The sequence below is a fragment of the Colossoma macropomum genome, unplaced genomic scaffold, assembly GCF_904425465.1.
Source record: "Colossoma macropomum unplaced genomic scaffold, Colossoma_macropomum, whole genome shotgun sequence".
Taxonomy (NCBI): domain Eukaryota; kingdom Metazoa; phylum Chordata; class Actinopteri; order Characiformes; family Serrasalmidae; genus Colossoma; species Colossoma macropomum.
Window position 1 is genome coordinate 32,552,273 of NW_023494789.1, and position 20,187 is coordinate 32,572,459.

General features: G+C 39.7%; 1 protein-coding gene across 1 annotated transcript in view; it reads left to right on the top strand.

Moving 5' to 3' along the window:
* Positions 1 to 20,187, top strand: part of dlgap4b (discs, large (Drosophila) homolog-associated protein 4b) — an 82,924-nt gene that overhangs the window by 56,990 nt on the left and 5,747 nt on the right. Inside the window, exons 9-13 of the mRNA XM_036571007.1 lie at positions 11,835 to 12,238; positions 13,354 to 13,445; positions 14,778 to 15,289; positions 18,505 to 18,596; positions 19,267 to 19,422. Coding sequence (XP_036426900.1) covers positions 11,835 to 12,238; positions 13,354 to 13,445; positions 14,778 to 15,289; positions 18,505 to 18,596; positions 19,267 to 19,422 — 1,256 coding nt within the window. The remainder of the gene's footprint in view (positions 1 to 11,834; positions 12,239 to 13,353; positions 13,446 to 14,777; positions 15,290 to 18,504; positions 18,597 to 19,266; positions 19,423 to 20,187) is intronic.

The window sequence follows — 20,187 nt, forward strand, 5'->3', positions numbered from 1 at the left end:
GGAGAATGTGGGTGAATTTTGTGCAGTACACAAAGCATAATTTGACTCTTTCAGATCAAGATTTTATGAGCAGCCATATCTTAAGCTTGTACCAAAGCCAGAGTTTAAATCTTGCAATATCAGATAAGCTTTGCCTCCGTGCAGGTCTGCTGGAGGTTTAAGTTTGGCATAGTTGGGCCCACAGCTGAGTTTGGTCTGGCTGATGATAATGATTAGGTTGTCTCCATCTGCCAAATTGCATGTTCTGGATGAAAGAAAACTGGCAACAAGAGAAATCGAAATCCCTTCTCATGGTACAAATTGGAGTTTGTTTAGGTCAAAAGGTCAATTCTCGCCACGAAAGCATATCTGCATGCAGTAATTGTCTGAATCTAAGCCCGTTTTCGGCTTGCCACTGTAGACGGAGACTGACTTTGAAAAGCTTTCTGCTCAGGGCACTAAAGAAGGCATGCATTATTTAGAATCCACGTTTCAGACCTACATGGGATAAAAGATGCTGCACATTATGGAACTTCTTGCACTGAATGCAGGCTTCCATGAATATCTAATGTACTGCAGTGCACTGCTCTGCAGTGGTTGTACAGAAATTTAACTTCGCGGGACTTTTCTCTTAGCGTTTCTGTAGCCCTTTTTCCTTAAATGTGAGAGATTATTGCTCTTAAAAATAAAGGTGCCTAAAAGACATTTGGTTGGGATGTAATTGCTATAGAACCTTTATATTATGTGGAGCTTCCTTAAACTTTAAAAAGGCTCTTCAAATACGCACATCTCATTTCTAAACATGATTCTTTTAAGAACTGTTTTGAAAGGGACTTTCTTCTACCAAAGGTGTTTCTTCTACGCACTTACAAATGGTTCCAATAGCACTATATAGGGTTCCACTATTGTTACAAATCATAGAATCTTTTTCTGATACTGTTTAAAACCTTTTTTGGCACCTTTATTTTTTAAAGTATAAGGATGAGCTTAGGTTATGGGTTTCAGAGCCAAATAAGTTCATATCAGGTTTTTTTTATAATTTTTATTGGCCTTTTTTAATCTCAGAGCTCACACTGTGTAGGGTAAATGAACACATGAAACACACTACCACATTTCCAGTGCCATTAGCTGAAGATGCAGTATAATTAATATAATTGCTGCTAGAGTAATGACCCAAACTTGTATCAAATTCTTGAATGAAAAATCAGTTGCCTATTTAAATAACATGAATCAAATAAAGTGCTACATTGAAAGTAAGAGGCAGCTGGCTGTTTAGCACAATGAATTATGCATAATTATGCTAAGATATTTTTGGAATAGGTGCAGCAGCAACACAAAAAAAGAAAGTGATGTCTGTAAATGTGGTTCCAGTATTTTAGGTCTGTTCTGGATTGTTAGTTTATATTTGGTCTCAAACAGTTACCTAGGCACCAGACATCTAAAGGTTGTAGAGATATAGAATTGTACATCGCTGCTTTACATCAAGTTGTTTAAGTCCCTCAGTCAAATTGTCAGATTTCTCCTGCTTCCATGTATTATTGATGTCACTGTTGAGAGTTATTTAGAGGACATGACATTGTCCAGTGCCTGGAGCATCACATGCAGGTCGGTAGGTCTTATTCCTGTCAATTTCTCTCTCTCTCTCTCTCTCTCTCTCTCTCTCTCTCTCTCTCTCTCTCTCTCTCTCTTTCTTTCTCTCTCTTATTCTCTCCCACACACACACTGTTGGTCACAAATTTCATCATCTTGTTCACACCCATCACATTAATGATGACACATTCCCTTCCTTAGACGTCACGTTGGTGTATACGCATGTGCGGGTGCTTGCTTACATATTTAACCAAACCCCCACAAGTATCTTAATTTGACCTCACAGTTGGCTTTCTCAGCCTGTGTCTCTTGCCTTGGCTTTCCAGCTCAGCAGTAACGCTGACCCATTAAGTGGGTGCCAAGAGAACCTCTACTTCTGCTGTATGCTCTGCAGTTCAGTGGCTCACAGCTAATCCACTGTTACATGTTCCACAGAGGAGATTACAGAAAACTAAAGAGGATGAGGAGAGCTCACGCTGAGCCAAGATGGTGGATGAAAGGAGATCATGGAATGAGCTGCGTCTGTATGAATCTGACTACCCATGAAATGTTGGCAGTGGCATTGTCCAGCCTGCTGCTGTAAACGACTGTCATTTTTTTGGTATGGACTAGAAGTCCTATGAGCTCTAGATATTGGTAGTCTTTTGCCAGTCAGTCCTCTCTAAATGCTGTTTTGATGACAGGAGCTCACCTACATACTTAACGGTTCTTAAATGGTTCTTGGCTTACATGTATGGTTCTAGGAAACGCCTATATACTGTAGAGGATCTACAAAGGAATGGTTGGTGAAAAATCAGCTTTCCACTTGCTCCAGATGTAGATGATCAGCTGAGAATGTTTGGTGTCTCAATCTTTATTTTAGTGCTGGAACCATGAGGCTAATGTTACTAACAAACACTAGAAGTCAATAGTCACCTAAATCTTTTCTGGAAATACACCTCCAAAACTTTTCTCAACCCACTTAAACTGCATCCAGGTTCTTAGTAAGGTCTTGCAGAGTTGCCAGTGTGGTTTAGAGAACAGCACAACTTACTGCAAACTATGAAAACGAACAAAACTTTGCCATGTAGCTAAACAGTGCAGGCAGCTATTTTAGATGGTGTTGGGCTAAATTCCACTGTATGCGACTCCTTTTTGCGTGCATGTACATTGTGTGGGCACATGGATGATTATACTTGATGTTTCTGTTGTTTCTGTTTTCAAACATCAGTTAGAAAATTCAAGATCAAACACTTATTAATTAAAAAAAGCAACAGAAATGGTAAAAGTAAGTTTTGAGGAGTTTTGTATTTATGGAAAACATTTGGGTGTCTGTTGACTTCTAGTATTTGTTACCAACATTAGTCAGTTTGAAGGTAGAATTTTTAAGATTTAAGATTCTCATACATTTCATTTATAAAAAGATTTCGTTAAGGAATTGTCCATTGAGGCTCTTCTGAGAACCAAAAATGGTAAATCTATGGCAGAACTCCAAAGATCCCTTTTTGGAGTGTAGGGAGAAGGCTGTGTTTGGAGTGGAGGTTGTATATGTGGTTTCGGTGTTTTAGGAGTGTAATATCCTAACAACTTTTGTATATTAGATATCATATGACCAGTGTAACTTGGTTTTGCTTAATATGTGGTTAAGAGAAAGACAGATGAGGCCTTGTTTCTCCCTTGAGGTGAGTCATTTGATAATGACAATCTAAACTACATGAGCTCTCAGCGTTCAGTAGAGTAGATGTGTGTGTGGAGGGAAACCGGGTGTTAAGATCTAGATTCATTCCGAAGAGAGCAGCTGCATTTTAACAGCATGACTGCCACTCACATTCCAACACCTCCCTGTCTCATCACTCAGGCTACAATCAGCAAGGCCGTCAACAGCCCTTAGAAGTGTGGGCAACTCTGGTAATATTTCTGTCAAAACAGTATACCTGTCCCAGTCAGCCCAATTTTCTACTAAATTGATTGTTTCTGGCTGGCAAAGATAGCAGGTTGATGTCTTCTGAAACATTAGTATTGAAGACATTGCTAGCTCTGCTGTCATGGCTGTTTTCACCAAGATTGGCTGTATTTCTGAACCCACAGCTGAACAGGAAACCTTAGGTTATTGTATGAACTGTGGGGTGGATGCCAAGACACATGTTCTTTCTAGCAATTTTAGATTAGGCCTTAGCAGCCTATTTGACTCGAAAGCTGATAGGCTAGCATTCTGTGGCCTTTGAGTAAACTGTAATTAGCCGCAGTTCAGCATTCTTTAGACACAGGCCCTCATAGAACATAGGATAGAGGCCCCATCCAGTCTGCAAGGATCGAGTTTCTGTTTGCACAGTTTAGCTAATCTCAAATACATCTCAGGTTAGCACTGTTTCAATAGTCGACAGCTTTTCAGCAACTACACATTCCAACAGAGTTGAGAACAGAAACTGTCTGGCCACTTTGCATAGCCAAAGACTCACAGATCTCAGCTGTTTACAACATTTAGAACAATGGCACTGTTTGTCACTGCAGTTGTTTTTTGTTGTTGTTTTCCTCCGGAGTATGAAAAGCTACTTATTATTGTCTAATAGGACTGAATCTTTTCTGTATGGCTGGCCAGGATATTCCAAATGAGGCCTATAAAAATGGGAAATGGAGGAGTTTGCAAAATGCCTTTATTACTTTGACATTATACTGCTTCCCTAAAGGAGACTGAGCTAAGGTTCTGTCAAACAGAATCGATCATTTGTGCAGGAGGTTGTTATATGTTTGAAGCTATTTAATTGGCTCATTCATTTCTTTTACTCAAATTTAGGTCATTGAGAACAAAAAACTGTTGATCTCAACTCAGCATTTGAGTAGTGAAGCCATGGACTTTAAAAATGTCAGGAACTGTTTTGCAAACAGCTGTAGAAGTTTTCCTTCCTATCATGTGTAGCCTTCTTCCTACTTCCTCTCCTTTGTGTTGATTCCTGTTTAGCATGTCCTGTTTCATACATAGTTTTATACATGAAGTGACCCCTCCAAACCACCAGTGAGCATTATCTCAAGTCACACTTGCGGCATACTTATCCCAGTGAACACTGGGAGGCGTTTGTATGTGTTTGAAGAATGACTTCAAAGCTCTCTTATCCTCCGTGTCTTCTTGAATTTCTTTGTTACTTTATGGTTCTTTTTACCATCCATGAAATTTGAATCTTATTAACCAACTTTCTCTGCTGAGCGTAGACAAAATCTGAAAAGCTGAAATCTGTCTTTGTGAGCTTTATAGTGGGAAACTGTCAGGGGCTTCTAGGCCTTCAGAGATGGCCCAATGATTTCTGTGAAATTATGAAAATACGTGTCTTAATTTTAAGTTCATTTTTGTTTAACATAATCACCATTGTGGCATTTTAACTCTGCAAGCATTGTAGTAGTACTGTGTTTCAATTAAATGTTAGAAATTGAAAACAGCGGCAGCTCAGCTATGTCAGGATTCTTTATTCACAGTCACTTTAAAACTGCTATGAAGTTTCAAATAAAACATGGAATGTCTTTTACAAGCTTCAGCTGTCCACATTTTATCTAGAACGACCAAAAAATGTCTATGTCAATTGCTGTTAGCATACTTTGTGTTTTTTGTCATCATTTTTAACAACTTTTGACATTTATGCCCCGAACTGAAGGCCTAGCTTTAATAGTCATGGTTCGCCACTGTTGCTCTAAGCTTATAGTGTTGTGGACGGGAGTATTTGAGTAGGGCACTGCTTCAAGCTGTGTGTTATCTCGTGTTATCCACACTCAGTGAAAGCTAAGTCTGCATAAAAGAGAGATTTTGAATGCAGTTGCTTCACACAAACAGCCAGACTCACAAATTTAAAGGCAAAAATACAGAATCAGCCGTCACTGATAATAAAATGTAAGCCTTACAAGAGCTTCTCTAATACCAGCCTTTCTGTGCCAAATCCTAATATGAGTCATTATGGAAAATATAATCAGCAGATAGAATCAGTTGCTGGTGTAACTCGCTTATAGTCAGGGATCATGAATCACCCATATGAAAATATAATTACAGCGTGTTGTTGAGATCTAAATTAAACATATTGTAATATACTTTTAATGCTTTTGATATTTATGTAGAAAAGTAGAATCTGAAAGTTTGGAAGTCAACTATGCATTCTGTCGGCTAAGAGCATGAGAGAAAAGCTTGCTGAAATACGTCCCTCTGAGGAAACTACATATTTTGAGTCACCCTTCTGGGCTTAAATTCATTTCTAGTCTTACACAATCCATTGAGAGATGATTATTAAACCACTGAATTCTGTCCAAGCTTGGCTGGGGCCTGGTCACTTACCAACAATGGAGGTATCATTAATCATTCAAAGTTAGTCATGATGCTGTAAGCTGTCTCTAGACAGGGGAGTAACACCACACCAATGTAGACTCAACTGACTAAGACTGACACCAGCCTCTGTGCTCTAGACTGGAATTCCCCCTTCCCCTACTGCAAAACTGATTCAGAAATCTGAACTTAAATTTGGGATTAGAAATAAAGTTGTAGTGAAAAACAGATGTAAGCTCTATTGCCATAAATCCATATTACTAACGATTAGTAGGGATGCAGCTTTATTGTGGGCCAATTCCGATTTTTCATGATCTGCTAGAGCTGAATGATTTGGGGACAATATCTAACTGTGATTCTGACCAATATTGTGACTGTGAATTAAATTGTATTTCTTTTATATAAGTTCAGGTCTAGGTCTGTCATTTTGGCCAAGAGGCTTGAATGTTTGAATTTGGGTGTTTGGTCGCTTTTGATTGGTCTAACTCATCTACAGGCAGTTCAGAAGCTCCATGTTAAATTTCCCCACTTAAAACCTAAGCAAATAGTGTTGATAATAAGATCTACGCTCTTAGCAAAAAGGGTTCTTTGGCTTGTAACAATAGTGGAACCCTTTTTCTCTTTTTGGTGCTATATAGAACCCTTTTCAAAAGGGTCCTATATAGAACCACCTACAGCACATTCTCCATCAATCTGAAGAACACTTTCATGATGCAGAGAATCATACAAAGTGTTCTTTGGGTGTTCATGGTTCCGTATAGAACCGTTTTCTTTACTAAAAAACCTTTGAGGAACCCTCTTTTTAGGAGTGTATAATTATAATTACAGCTCTTGAAATTTGAAAATTGCAATTTTGACATAAAACAATTGATCTTTCAGCCCTACATTTTGAAATATTCAGCCCTACATTTTGTACATTTATGAAATATAAAAATTGGGGCTGCATCGATGTGGATTGGCTTTATGGAGAAATATAACATTCATTTCTAAGGAGGTGCAAAAGCAGTAAGATTTAAAAAATAATAAAATGTTGATTTTATCACGGTATGCCAGTGCCAGCTAAATGTTCTGCTCTTCTAGAGTACAAATACTTCATCAAAAATCAGTTTAAAAATACGGGTCAAATCTAAACTTGTCAATGCCGTTCAATTTTTAAGCAATTATCTTCCAATACTTATATGTTTCCAATATCATTGTGCATCCCTTATGATTAGGAATAAATGTGAGAACCAAATAATCTTGGAGTGAGAATGAAAAAGGACAGCCTTACTTTTTGTCTTCCTAACTCAGACTTGTATGCAGTGGTTCAGTGTTAGTTAAAGATGGGGGCCATGAGGCTTGTGTCTGTGTCATGAGGATGGTATTTAAAGACTGTTCAAACTGTCCTCTGTATCCACTCCAGATATGTAGAGTCAGTCGCCTTGACTGGTGGAATCTTTAACGGAAAGAATGAGAGGATAGTCCTAACACTGTGTTAATGTAAGTGTTTTCAACAGATTTGACATGACGCCCATCTTACACATTGGACAATAGTATGGATATGTACTTCAGGTTATGACTACATGCTTTTTTTGTTAAGCAGCATCGTCATCAGCAAAAAATCAAGATCATTCAACAGCAAAAAACTACAACACCACTGAACATGGATCAAATTCAACAACACCTTTGTCCTACTTGTTTTCCTCAAACTCTCACATATTTGTAGAGGATTTGTGCAGTGGTCAGCAGTGAGTGAGTACAGTTTGAAAACATGCTGTGGGACCAAATAGGAACAGGAGAGCGGATGTTTTCTTCTCAACTGTTTGGGCCAGATTTATACGTGAGAAGGTGCAGATTAAAAAGTGCTTGCAGTGTGTCTAAAATGAACGTTCAGTTTACTAGTTTAAGATCAGAGTTAAACATACATGTGCTGCTGCAAGTCTAATCATTTCAAAGCCAGAGGTGTCTGGTCAGATTTGGAAAAATTTTCAGAATACGTCATACGTCTTTACATGCAGTTGTCACACATACAGGCTCAAAAAGAAGGTCCAAAAATGCAAAATGAACATTATACTGATGAAAATATTATGATAGTAGTAGATAATTCATTTCCATCCTCGCAAGACACGTCCTTCACCATGTTTTGAGTTCTCTTTGCATACTCTTTGAACACGCATCTAATGGGGGAAGGAGTCTGAAGCACAACCAATGTTACAAAATGTTCTTCTGCACGTTGCATGCAATTGCACATGTCCACCAGAGAGGTCTCCAAATCCCCCAAACTTACATAGTTATGTTGATGCTATTCATTCAGAGCATATTAAAACGCACACTGATGTACACAAAGTATGAAAAATTAAATTAACTATAGTGTAGCACAAAAACACAGCCTAACCTCTAGGTCAGTGTGCACAATATGCAGAAAGCAAAACAAACACACACACACACACCATGTGGTGAGATTCCTGTGGTCTCTCTGCCATCATTTCCTTCTGATTCCAGGTCGGCCATCTGCCAGCTCCACCCAAATCCCCCAAAATATGCCCGTGTCACCTCATGCTGCCACACACACACACACACACACACACACACACACACACACACACAAAACCCACATTTCTCCTAGCATAACAAACACCTCTGTAGACTCCCTCCGATTGCACCCGCTAACCCACAGACTCGCCTACACACTCATAAATTCTCTCTGTCTTTCTCTGTATTGCTGTCTTTCTCTTTGTGTCTCACTGTTTGTCTCTTTCCCTGTCTCACTCACTGCCTGTCTTTCTCTCTCTGTCTCTCTCTTTCTTGCTCTCTCTCTCACTGTCTTTCTTTCTCTCTCTCATTCTCTCTCTCACACAAGCGCACACACTGGGCACTCACCCACCTACTGAGACCTCATAAGGGCTGGAAAAACAACAGTGGTGTTGGAAAAAGGGGAGCAGTGGAGTGAATTTGCGTCAGAGTGCTCCGCTACCATAAACATTGGCAGCTCACACACATGCAGTGAGAGATGGAGATGCTCTCAGTCAAAGGCCAAACTATGGATCCCCACTGCGAGCCAAAACGGCCAATTTTCTGCAAAACAATCTCTCCTCCATTTATAGGTGATAGTAGGGGTGTAATGATATGCACGTTTCAGAATATGATATGTATTGTGGTTTTTGTTGTAAAATATGACCATTTCATTTTACTCTTATGTATACAGTATCCTACAATACATTTAAATGTAAATGGTTTCAGTATGGAGAGTTCTTTTTCTAATTCATGGTCTTTTAGGAATATCAAGGAGTGTTAAAAAGGCTGCCTTAAAAGTGTGAATAAATTAAAATTCAAATAGTAAGTTGACAGAGCTTAAGACACAGATTTTTGTTCTGTTAACTTACTATTAGAAGTTTAATTGATTTACTTTTTTAAAGTTAAACCCCAGTTTTTTTTCTCCTTATTGAGGCAAACTGGCACCTTAAATTCATAAATAAAAATGGTTTGCTTGTTTAAATAACATGACTCGTATATGGCAAAATGTAATTCTCATGATACTTTAAGAAGTTTTCACGATACATATGTCCTGATATTTATTTTCTTCTGATGACCTATAAGTTAGAATAAAGTAGTGCCATATTTAAAAATTACTATCAAAAACTATAATTTTTTATTTAATTCTTTTTATATTTTATTTATTTATTTTTTGTATAATATATTATTTGTAACTTTGCACATACTAAGCTGCACAAAATCTGATTAAACATGAATAATTATGCTCTTTGTGATCAAACATGAAATTAAGAAGTGTTTTTTGAGTGCTGCCGATGCCTACAATATGCTCAGATAAGCATGTTGTGACATATTGGATAAGTATCGTCATACTTCCCACCTCTAGTGCCACATTGAAAATAAGAGGCAGCTGATTATTTAGCCCAATGAGTTATGCATAATTGTACTAAAACATTTTGGTATAGGTGTAGCAGCAGCATTAAAATATGGCATGCGTGCAGTTACCTCATTCATGATATCTAAGTCATAAAATTGCAGCACAGATTAACTAAAATCACAGTAATAAATTGGTTGATTGGCAGTTGCATGTTTGGAGCAAAATCTGTCAGTTCCAATCTTGGTTGATTCCGATCTCTAGCATCTCTAGTGTGGATTTATGTCAGTTTGTCTGATATCACATATTGTTGATGTCATAAAATTTAGCTGTATTCCTGTTTGTTTTTTTCAACCCCTTAAGTGGCCAGGACCTGCTGGCGGGCCCAAAGTTTTATCACACACATACTATAACCTAAAAACAGCTCAACTAGTTTGCATTGAAGTGCATGTAGTCAATGAAAAATAAGCCTTAGTATGTAATAAGCCTGGGATTTTAAGGGGTTAAGGATATTAATATTCGTATCATAACACTCCTTGATCATAGTGGACTCACTGTCTTCAAGGATACTCGTCTGAGCATGTTGTGTGCGCATGTATGCTGACGTTGAGACACGATTACTTCTAATCCATTATATACAGGATGTTGAACTTGTGTACCACTCATATAAAGGAGACTGTGTAAACCCCACTTAGTGCTTGAACAGCGCTTCATCACAGACTGTGTGAGGTCCACTTCATCATGAATATAATGGATGCTCTTGTAAACACTCAGCACACGGCTGCTTCAGCCTTTTCGTCCGGGGTGTATCGCAAACAAGCCTCGGTTCTGCTGGTTTGATGACCCGGAGAATGCAAAGTTATGCACATACAGCTCAATTCTATGCACATACAGGTCCACAGTTAATCTAATGGGTTGATAATGGATGGAGATAGGCATGGAGAAAAGTACAACGTATGCAGATGGAGAGACAGATAGAGAAAGAGGGAAAAGAAGATGGATGGAGTAAGGAAGTGAGAGAGGAGCGAAAGCAGAGAGAGAAGAGATCTTTGGCTGCTTGGTGTAATAAGGTTATCGGGGGAACATTAGAGCCTGTGAATGGACTGCACTGACTTCATTTCCTGTGTTTTTGCCCACTCACATTGTATCCCAGAATGCTTTGGGGTGTGGGCTGAATGGGTCTTTGTCTTCACCATGCCCTTTCTATGAAGCACACCCAAACAGATAGCTGTAAATACTTGCTGTTGGTCAGCTGTGTTCTGCATTTCCAGAAGGCCTGAAATCATATTACAGCTAATTGTATGTCTTTGCTTGTGGGTCACAGGGAGACACTGTGTAAGCAAATAGTATGTGGAAACTGTATTAGTTGGTCTGCAGTCATCTTTATAATACCAAAAACTGCATTCCCTGTATCTTAAAACAAAGTTAATAGGTTAAAAAACAAGTTGGAAGTTTTGTTGTGGCCATTTTTCTAGCTTTCTGTATTATTAGATCAGTGGTTGCAAATCCTGGTCTGGAAGAAGCCTTGTTCCTGCACATTTTAGTGTTCTGCCTGTTCTAACACACCCACTTCAGTTCAGGAAGGGTTTATAAATGATTTATTAGTTATTTCAGGTGTGTTAAAGCAGGGAAACACTGAAATGTGGACATCTGGGGTGCTCCTGGACCAGAATTGGAAACCAGGGTCTTAAACCCTATTCAAGTTGGGGTAGTTTCACCACAGGAGGTACTGTAAGGTGATCTGTAAGAGATTTAATTGACTGATAAGCAGCGTTTGGAGGGCTACTTTAAAATGTATTCCAATACAGATTACTTTAATATGTAATCTGCAACATAATCCAAAGGATTACTAATATAAAATACATAAAAAATGTAAAAATATGTTCATGTCTTAATACTTTATTAAATGTGTGTACTTAAGCCACAACTGTAGTAAGTGGTAAGTCGAGATAAACAGAACAGGTTTATTACATAATAATAATAATAAGTCAGATAAAAACTATGGACAACTGTAATCATGTAAATTATGTTTTTCCAAATTATCTCAAAGGTAAACTAATCCAGCTTGAACAGGGCTTAAGATGTAAATAGATGTATTTGTATGTTAGACTAATCTGTTACCCTTCCTGCTCCTCTCTACAGTCTCAACGTGTATAACCACATGTAAGAAGGTAGCTCCACCCCCCGTGCCCCCCCGGACCACCTCCAAACCCTTCATCTCTGTCACAGTGCAGAGCAGCACCGAGTCAGCCCAGGACGGTTACCTTGACAACCACGACCGCAAGAGCGAGGTCAACAGCCAGTCGGGCCACAGCAACTCCTCGGACAGCCTCGACAGCACGCGGGCCAACAGCTTGGCCAAAGGCTCGCGGCCGCAGCTGCCTCTGGCCACTTCCCGAGAGCCGCAGATCCCCGCGGCGGTTGTGGTTTCTCCAGAGCCCCCTCGAGAAATCCACACTGACCAGGTGAAGGGGGGCGCTCTCACAGCAGACGAGCCCAGGACAGAGCCTGTACCCCGCCGGAAACTCTCCTCCATTGGAATACAGGTGGGTGGAAAACACAGACCCCTTGTCCACCTTTTAATAGAATTTAGTCTGCATTTACTGCTGCTTCACTTTTTTCTTCCTACTTTATTTTGTTCCTCCTTACTTTTTTTACCTTCAGCTATTCTTAATCTGGCACACTAGAGTCACACACATTATGGGCACTGACTCCGGTGAGGCTAGCATGAGTACGCACTATGTAAAGTTATTGTAAATGACAACGTTTTGGGATGTTGTTCAAAGGCATTGATTGATAGCTAATAAATAGGCTTTTCATTTTGTTTATCAGTGATCTCATTATGGCTGTTGTTGCTCATTGAGAATGTGGAGCTTATTCTCTGGTTGGTGCTTTGGGTTTGGAACAGAAATTTGTTGGGCTGCAGTTGGATTTGGGTTCGGACTTGGTGCTGTGGATTGGGGCAGGTCTCAGACGAAGTGTGCTCATCTTCAGGACTGGACCAATATTTCAGGCCTTCTAAAATATGGTTGTGAAGAATAGAAGTTGGGACCCCCAACAGCTCCTGCAGTGTTTCTCAACCCAGTCCTCAGGGCCCCCAAGACAGTTCACATTGCCTAGAGTATCAAGGGTTAATCGCATGACTTTGAGCAAATCTTAGACTGGGCTCAGGGATTCAGAGTCTGAAGCTAAAGCAAGCAGTTTCCAAAGCGAAGCATTTAGCCCTGCAGCTATATTCCCAGCATACCGTTTAAAGCTCCTTGAGCAGTAACTTTACATGTACAGCAGAGGTGTCAGACTTCAGCCACGGAGGGCCATAGCACTGCCAAGATGTTTTCCCTTCTCTCCTTGTCTACAGCACTGCACATCTTAGCACCGAGGCACAGCTCTTTTTTTATTCAGTTCATGAAGGTCTTGTTAATTACCTGGTGAGTTGAGTAAGCATGTTAGAGCAGGAAAACACTGAAATCAGCAGAACTGGCCTGCCAAGACTGGATATTTGACCTAACAGAGAAACTATTAACGCTCTTATTCCTGATTGCTGCCTGGTGTTTGAGTGTGCAGAATGCCTTTAACATTTGGTTATATTGCTTTCTCCTAACATAAGTGAGCTTTAGATTGAATGAATGTTCCTAAACACAGTCCTCTGATTAAACGCTAGGTGGACTGCATCCAGGAAATCCAGAACCGAGTGGAGACGCCACCATTGGCCAGATTCCAGTCGATCGGAGTACAAGTGGAGGACGGCTGGACGTGAGTGTTTCCTGTCTCACTGTTTTCCTCTTCCTGTTTCCTGTAATAAGAAACAGCAGATTTTATTAATATCTGTCAAGCAAGTGAAGTTGTCACCTGTGTCGCACATGCTGTAGTTCTGTTTTTGTTTTTGTAGTAGTTTGCAAGCGCAAGCATACATTTAGTGTGTGACATACAAAACAGGTGACAAAACCGCTGTGCTTCACAGATAAAACATGTTGTCACGCACTGCCAGTAAAGATAGCTGTGTATGACATAATCATATCACAGTTTTGCACTGCATTTCCTGCCACAACCTCCTGCTCGAATCTGCTGCTCTGTCTCTGTCTGCTGTAACAGTAGATACAACACAGATTCAGCACTTTTCAGTCAAGATTTCACTTTGAGCTGTTTCCTGTTGTATGTATTGGTTTTATATCAGTGACACATAAGACAGAAGCCAAGGTCAGGTGCTAGTTATGCTGTTCTTTGACACAGCACTTTGATTAGAACCTGCCAGTCAAGACTGAATATGATACATTGCATCACTAGAGTTGAGATAAGATTCTTCAGTAGCAAAGTCATTACTGTTCATTATGGCAGCGTAATTTAACCCTAGGAATCTAGAGTTATTATTACAATGTCACTCCAACGGCAAAACAGTTTCACCTTCTGTGGCAAAATGAGGCTCACCTGCCAAGCAGGTCTACATGTCTCAAGTTTATTGTCCTGCGATACATTCGATATATTACTGCTGTCGGAACGAAACCTCATATCTGCAAAATTTACTTTCAATGTAAGTCAGTGGAAACAGACTTTTTTCAAAGCCATGTTTTGGTGTGTACATGAAATTTACACACAGTGTAAATGGCAACAAGCATTTTCAAATTATGACAAAAACTGAAAACAACAAAAATGGAGATACAAGGTTTTGTTCCAACAGCAGTGATATAATACATACTTATTGAAATGTTATTATATAGTTAAATATTTACATGGGTAGTTTACATGGCATTTACATTCACAGTTAAATTCAGTGTACGTTCTATATTGACAGTTTTGAGTTTGCACTTCCAGTTTTTCCTATTTGTTTTGAAGTCAAACGATAAAAAATTGCCAAAATGTAAAGCTGTATTTCTTTCCTCAAACCATGACAGCACTAAAGCTTTTTGTCAAATTCAAATAAGAATAAAATATCTCTGACAATGGACAGATATTAACAGAATTTCTCAGTTTGTTTCAGTGTGCTACGGGTAACAGTAACTCATATATAATTACAGCATGCTTTTGTTGAGAACTGAGACTTCTCAAGGTTAATGTACTAATTCCGGTTTTGTGTCTGTGTGTACACAGACTCAGCCGCTCCAGTAGTATGGCCTCAAAGCAGGAAACTGACTCAGATACACAAGATCTCTCGCTTACTTCTGTCACCACCGTCACGTCCAACAACACTTCCAGACCCGCCGAGAAGAAAGTCATGGTCAACAGCTCTAGCCAATCAGTGGACTTCTCCGCACAACTCTCCCTCGACAATGGTAGCCACGACGACGATGTTGTGACAACCAGCGGCCCCTCCCGGCAGCTCCTGACCAACCGCTCAACGACGAGGAGTAGTTCTTCCTCTTTCTCTGAGAGTTTAGACCCCGCCCTCGACCCCTCCTCACTACCCCCACCTGACCCCTGGTTGGAGAGTGGGAACGGGACAGGGAACGGAGGCCCCGCCCAGACGTCGACAGGCGGGATGACGGCATGCAGACGGGATGGTCACTGGTTTCTGAAGCTCCTGCAAGCGGAGACTGGACGGATGGAGGGATGGTGCAAACAGATGGAAGAGGAGACCAAAGAGCATCAGCTCTCCGAGGAGGGTAAGAGGGCCTATATTGTGGAAAATGAAATTTCCCTCGCTCTTTTGAAATAAAGAAGCATGAAGTAATATGTAAACATATGCACATAAGGAAACTAAGCTGCAAGAACAGCCTGTTTCAAATCATTGTTTCTGTGATGTCATGAGAACCAACACATTTACATATATGCATCTATTCAGCCTTTGTGAGTTTAGCCACACCCATTCACAAAATTATAAGAATGTTTCAACTGTGAATTTTGAAAGAGGCATAACACAGAGAAGCCAGACAGAAAAGAGCTTATTTATGTACAAATCTTAAAACACAGTAACAAATATGGCCTGTTTACTTCACATGGGTATAGTGAGGTTGGAAAATGGTCATGTAAACATTAATTATGACAGTTTTTGGTACATAAAACCACATAAATGTTATAAGTGGTGCAAAAAACTGGCCTTGAGGCAGTTGCACTATGAACACACAGTGTCTGAAATTAATATTTTAGGAAGGCTATAGCTAATCATGCAAACTGTGCACAAGACTGTCTACTAACAGCGAAATTTGGGAAAGAATTTGGGGAACCGTTGTTGCCATTGTTACAGGAAGTCTCCCAAAAACATGCCTTTGAGACATTACTGCAAATATCTGCCTAATTTTTAAGGGCAGAGGTAAATCCATGCTCTATTGACTATAGTGAGTTGCTTAAATGTTAGTAAATTGAGTGGAATATGTGATCAATTGCACTTCCAACATCCCTCCCCATTTTTGGCATGATCCTCTTACATTTTACACAGTCCTCCCTCACATTCATATGCATGAGAGAGATAACCGCACAGTTTCTCCATGCACATGACCCATAAACTGTACGTTTAGGCTCATGGGCCAGTTTCGTGCATAACGTAGGCAGAATGTGTCTAATTCGAGCCAGATACTGGCACAAAAGTCTCAGCATATTGAGCCCTGAATAAAAAAAATATCTGAAGGAACTGTTTACACAGTAGTGGAATGTCTGATAAAACAATGCAAGCATTTTTCTGAAATTTTCACATTCAAAAATAGCCCAAAACATTAGTGCTTACTGTATTGAATATAATTAGAGTCAATTAGAACTGTTTGGAATGTTCCAAAATCAATACAGTTGGATTACCACTTTCAGGCTAATGCATGATGATGCACTGATGCATTTCTACACCACTACTGTGTGTGTGTGTGTGTGTGTCTGTCTGTATTTTTACACCACTACTGTGTGTGTGTGTGTGTGTGTGTCTGTCTGTCTGTCTGTCTGTCTGTCTGTCTCTGTATTTTTACACCACTACTCTGTGTGTGTGTGCGTGTGTGTGTTTGTGTGTGTATTGCCACTGGCTAAAACAACTCATGCCTGTCCAAGTCCTAAAAACTGAAAGCCATGATTGGCACGCATTTGCCGCAGGCTGATCCCAGAGTTCATCTCCAGGACAAACACATTTGCAGTGTGTGTCTATGTGTGTGCACTTTAGGCTGCTGTTGAGGCGCTAATCTATGGTTTAATCAGGGCCTGAGTAGATTATCATAATTCCTCAGATTACATGCCTGTCTGTCTGCTCACACCAGGTATCACTCACACACACATACACACTCCAGTCACTGCACATACTGACCCACACACTGGCTCCAACATCAGTCTGACTCTATACTGATGCACACACACACTGATGAATGTCTATAAAATACACAGAGAGGTTCAAAGCCTAGATTAAGGCTGTAGCTAATTGTTCCCATTGCTACATTAACTAAAAGGCTGAGGTTAGAATTCACTTCTTCCTCAGTCCTCCTGGTCCTATTCTGAAGTGTTTCAAAGATCCAGAGAGTAAATCACACTCAAATAAGGCAGCGTGTACACCTCATTCAGCCTGTAACTTCATCAGGATAACTTGATTATACAGTGATCTGATTGCATCCGTACACACTCGGACAAGCTTGTGCTGGTTCCCTCTTTCATAGAAAGAGGAAAAGTTTCACTGAAAGAGCAAAAGGGCCACGTCGATCAGGAAAGCTATTTAAAGGGTGAAGGTTGTATTTCAGGTTTGCTCCCGTCATTACAGTAGACCCTAAATGCAGACCGAACAGAGCCACAGTACTCCCCTACAAAAATCGAATAAAATTTAGGGATGTTCATGATTAATCGAACTATAAACCGACAAAAGTTAATTTAATTTGTGATGAATATTTGACATATGAGGAGTTTTTCATTCAACTTGAGGACTGTTTTTAAATCATGCACATAAGGGTGCAAAAGTGCAGTTTGTTCAGCTAGCCCTACTTAGTGATGCACAACAGGTTTTCTGGAGTACGTCTCCAACTCTCAACTCCTGCCGCTGGATGGAGGTGACTCCGGGACTCCATCTAATTTTAACCAGTAGTGCCACACTTTCTGACTCTCAGAGTCATTGGCCCGGAGTTGACCCTGACAAGCAGACGGTCAAAGACCTATTGGAAGACAGAGTCGAAGACAGAGTCAAAAAATGTGGACTCTTTTGGAATCCACTCTCCATCACTCAACCTACAGCATAATGGCGTGTGCAGCTAAGAAGAGTGTTGTGTGTGACCACTTTTTGCAAGAAGGCACAAACTACATAAACTACGTAATGCTGTAATAAAATTCACTAGTAGCACAAGTACAATGACATACCATATCAGACCAAACATCCGCAAGTGCGAGCCAGCAAAAGACAGCCAACTACTTTGTCCATGTTCTCAGGGAGAAAGTGCAGTGCTCGGCATCGAGAGCTGCTGAGGCTGGTAACTTTGGTTAGAAAAGGAAATGGTCAGAAAAAAGAAGAAAATTTGCAGATCAGATAAAAACACTGCTGGTGTTCTAGGGACAATGGACTGACCACTCCGGAGTCCAGACCTCAACATCATTGAATGTGTGTGTGATTACTTGGATAGAGTGGAAGCTGTAATGAATGCAGTGCGTGATCTTATGTAATTATCCATTAAATCTTTGTTTTCTGCTGTTTTCCTGATGCTGAAATATGAACCTACTTAGCAGCCATTTTGACTGGAAATTAAATAAAAGTGAGGGTGAGGGACAATAGTGTAAATGCAATATTTTGATGACTCATTCCTTTAAGTTACAGTTACTAATAGTAAGAAGGCCTGTATTCCCATAAGAATATTTACCGTTAGTTGGTGTTTTTCTTTCTCTCCCCTGTGTGTGTGTGTGTGTGTGCGTGTGTGTGCGCGTGTGTGTGTAGTGTTAGGTAAGGTGCGCAGTGCTGTAGGCAGTGCTCAGCTCCTCATGTCTCAGAAGTTTCAGCAGTTTAGAGGGTTGTGTGAACAAAACCTGGTGAGTCTCTCTCTCTCTCTCTCTCTCTCTCTCTCTCATTCTCTCTCTCCCACTTCATTCCCTCCTTCCTATGCACGCACACACACACAGCAAAAATACATAATTGCAATTTCAGACATTTGACATTGACATTTGTATCTATGAGCACATCTGCTTTAACCTAACCATAACCACAGAACACTTGACACCGTACCTCATATGTGTATTGAGGCCCAGTGCGACTCAGTAAATGATGTGCTCTAAAAAATCATGAGTAGCATCAAGCCACAGCATGTTGACTAACTAGGTCAGCTCGTCAAAGGGGCAAGGAGAGTTCAGAAAATCCAGAGTTCAGACCTTTATGTTGTTTCAGGAAAGAGTTGAGATCAGATCATACAGCATGATGTCTAATAATGATTGAAGTTAAGAATGAGGCCAAGAAGACATGAGATCAGAGTAGCTCAGAGGTTTAGTTTAAAACTCATACAGATTGTACTGATGATTAACATTGTAACACTGCCCTCTTGTGTACAATGGAGGTAGGACAGCTAAACCGTTTGAGGCATGTCCTTCATAACAGTTAATGTTACTTTTCATTACCTTATTCAGCAACATGTAATGCTAAAATGTTTTCTTGACTTTGTCTTTCCTCTCCGTTTCTTTCTCTCTCTGTTTGTCTCTGTCTCTGTAGAATGTGAATGCTAACCCCAGGCCCACGGCTCAGGACTTGGCTGGTTTTTGGGATTTGCTGCAGCTCTCAATAGAAGACATTAGCCTCAAGTTTGATGAGCTCTACCATCTCAAAGCCAACGACTGGAAATTAGATCGAGATTCACCCGACAAACAGGTACACGGTAAAGCATATTCAGTCATATGCAAAAGTTTGGACACCAATGGTATTACATGTTTTGTTGTTTTTGAAAATAAGTTAACACGTCCTCTCCGGGACACAACTTAAATATGGCATTTTATTTTGACATTTTTTTGCACGATTTTTATTTATTTGCTGAGTTTAATATGTTGGAAAAAATCTAAATATAAAAAGTGCCAACTGACCACACTTCCAATATATCAATTCAGAAAAATAAACAGTAATTGTTCATTAAAGTGAGCCAAAGTATGTTCTCTGTAAAATGTTTTAACTTATTTTCAGAGTATGTATTTTGCATACAACTGTGCAGCGTACAGCAGCACACAGACATATTATACTGCGCAGACACACCTATACACTACCATTCAAAAGTTTCTTTTAAAATGTTGATATTAAGCATATTAAAAGTCATATTAATAGATGGTGTTTTATTCAGTGACATGCCAGATAGATTGTGATATTGTATTAATAAGTGAAATATGAATAAACTGTTATGTTTTTGTTCAGTATTAAATTTTTTTAGAACAATTAGACATTATTAAGTGATAAATAATGTACTTTCTGGATATTCATTTTGTTATAACTTCATTTTCAATCTTACACGATGTTTTCACTTAAAATGTAATCATCTCTATAACTGTAGTGCATCAATTTGGACACATCTAAAACTTCTTTACTTTTTGCAGCAACAAATGTTTCAAACTGTTGCAGTTTCAACAATCTGAAACATCTGAAGCTGTT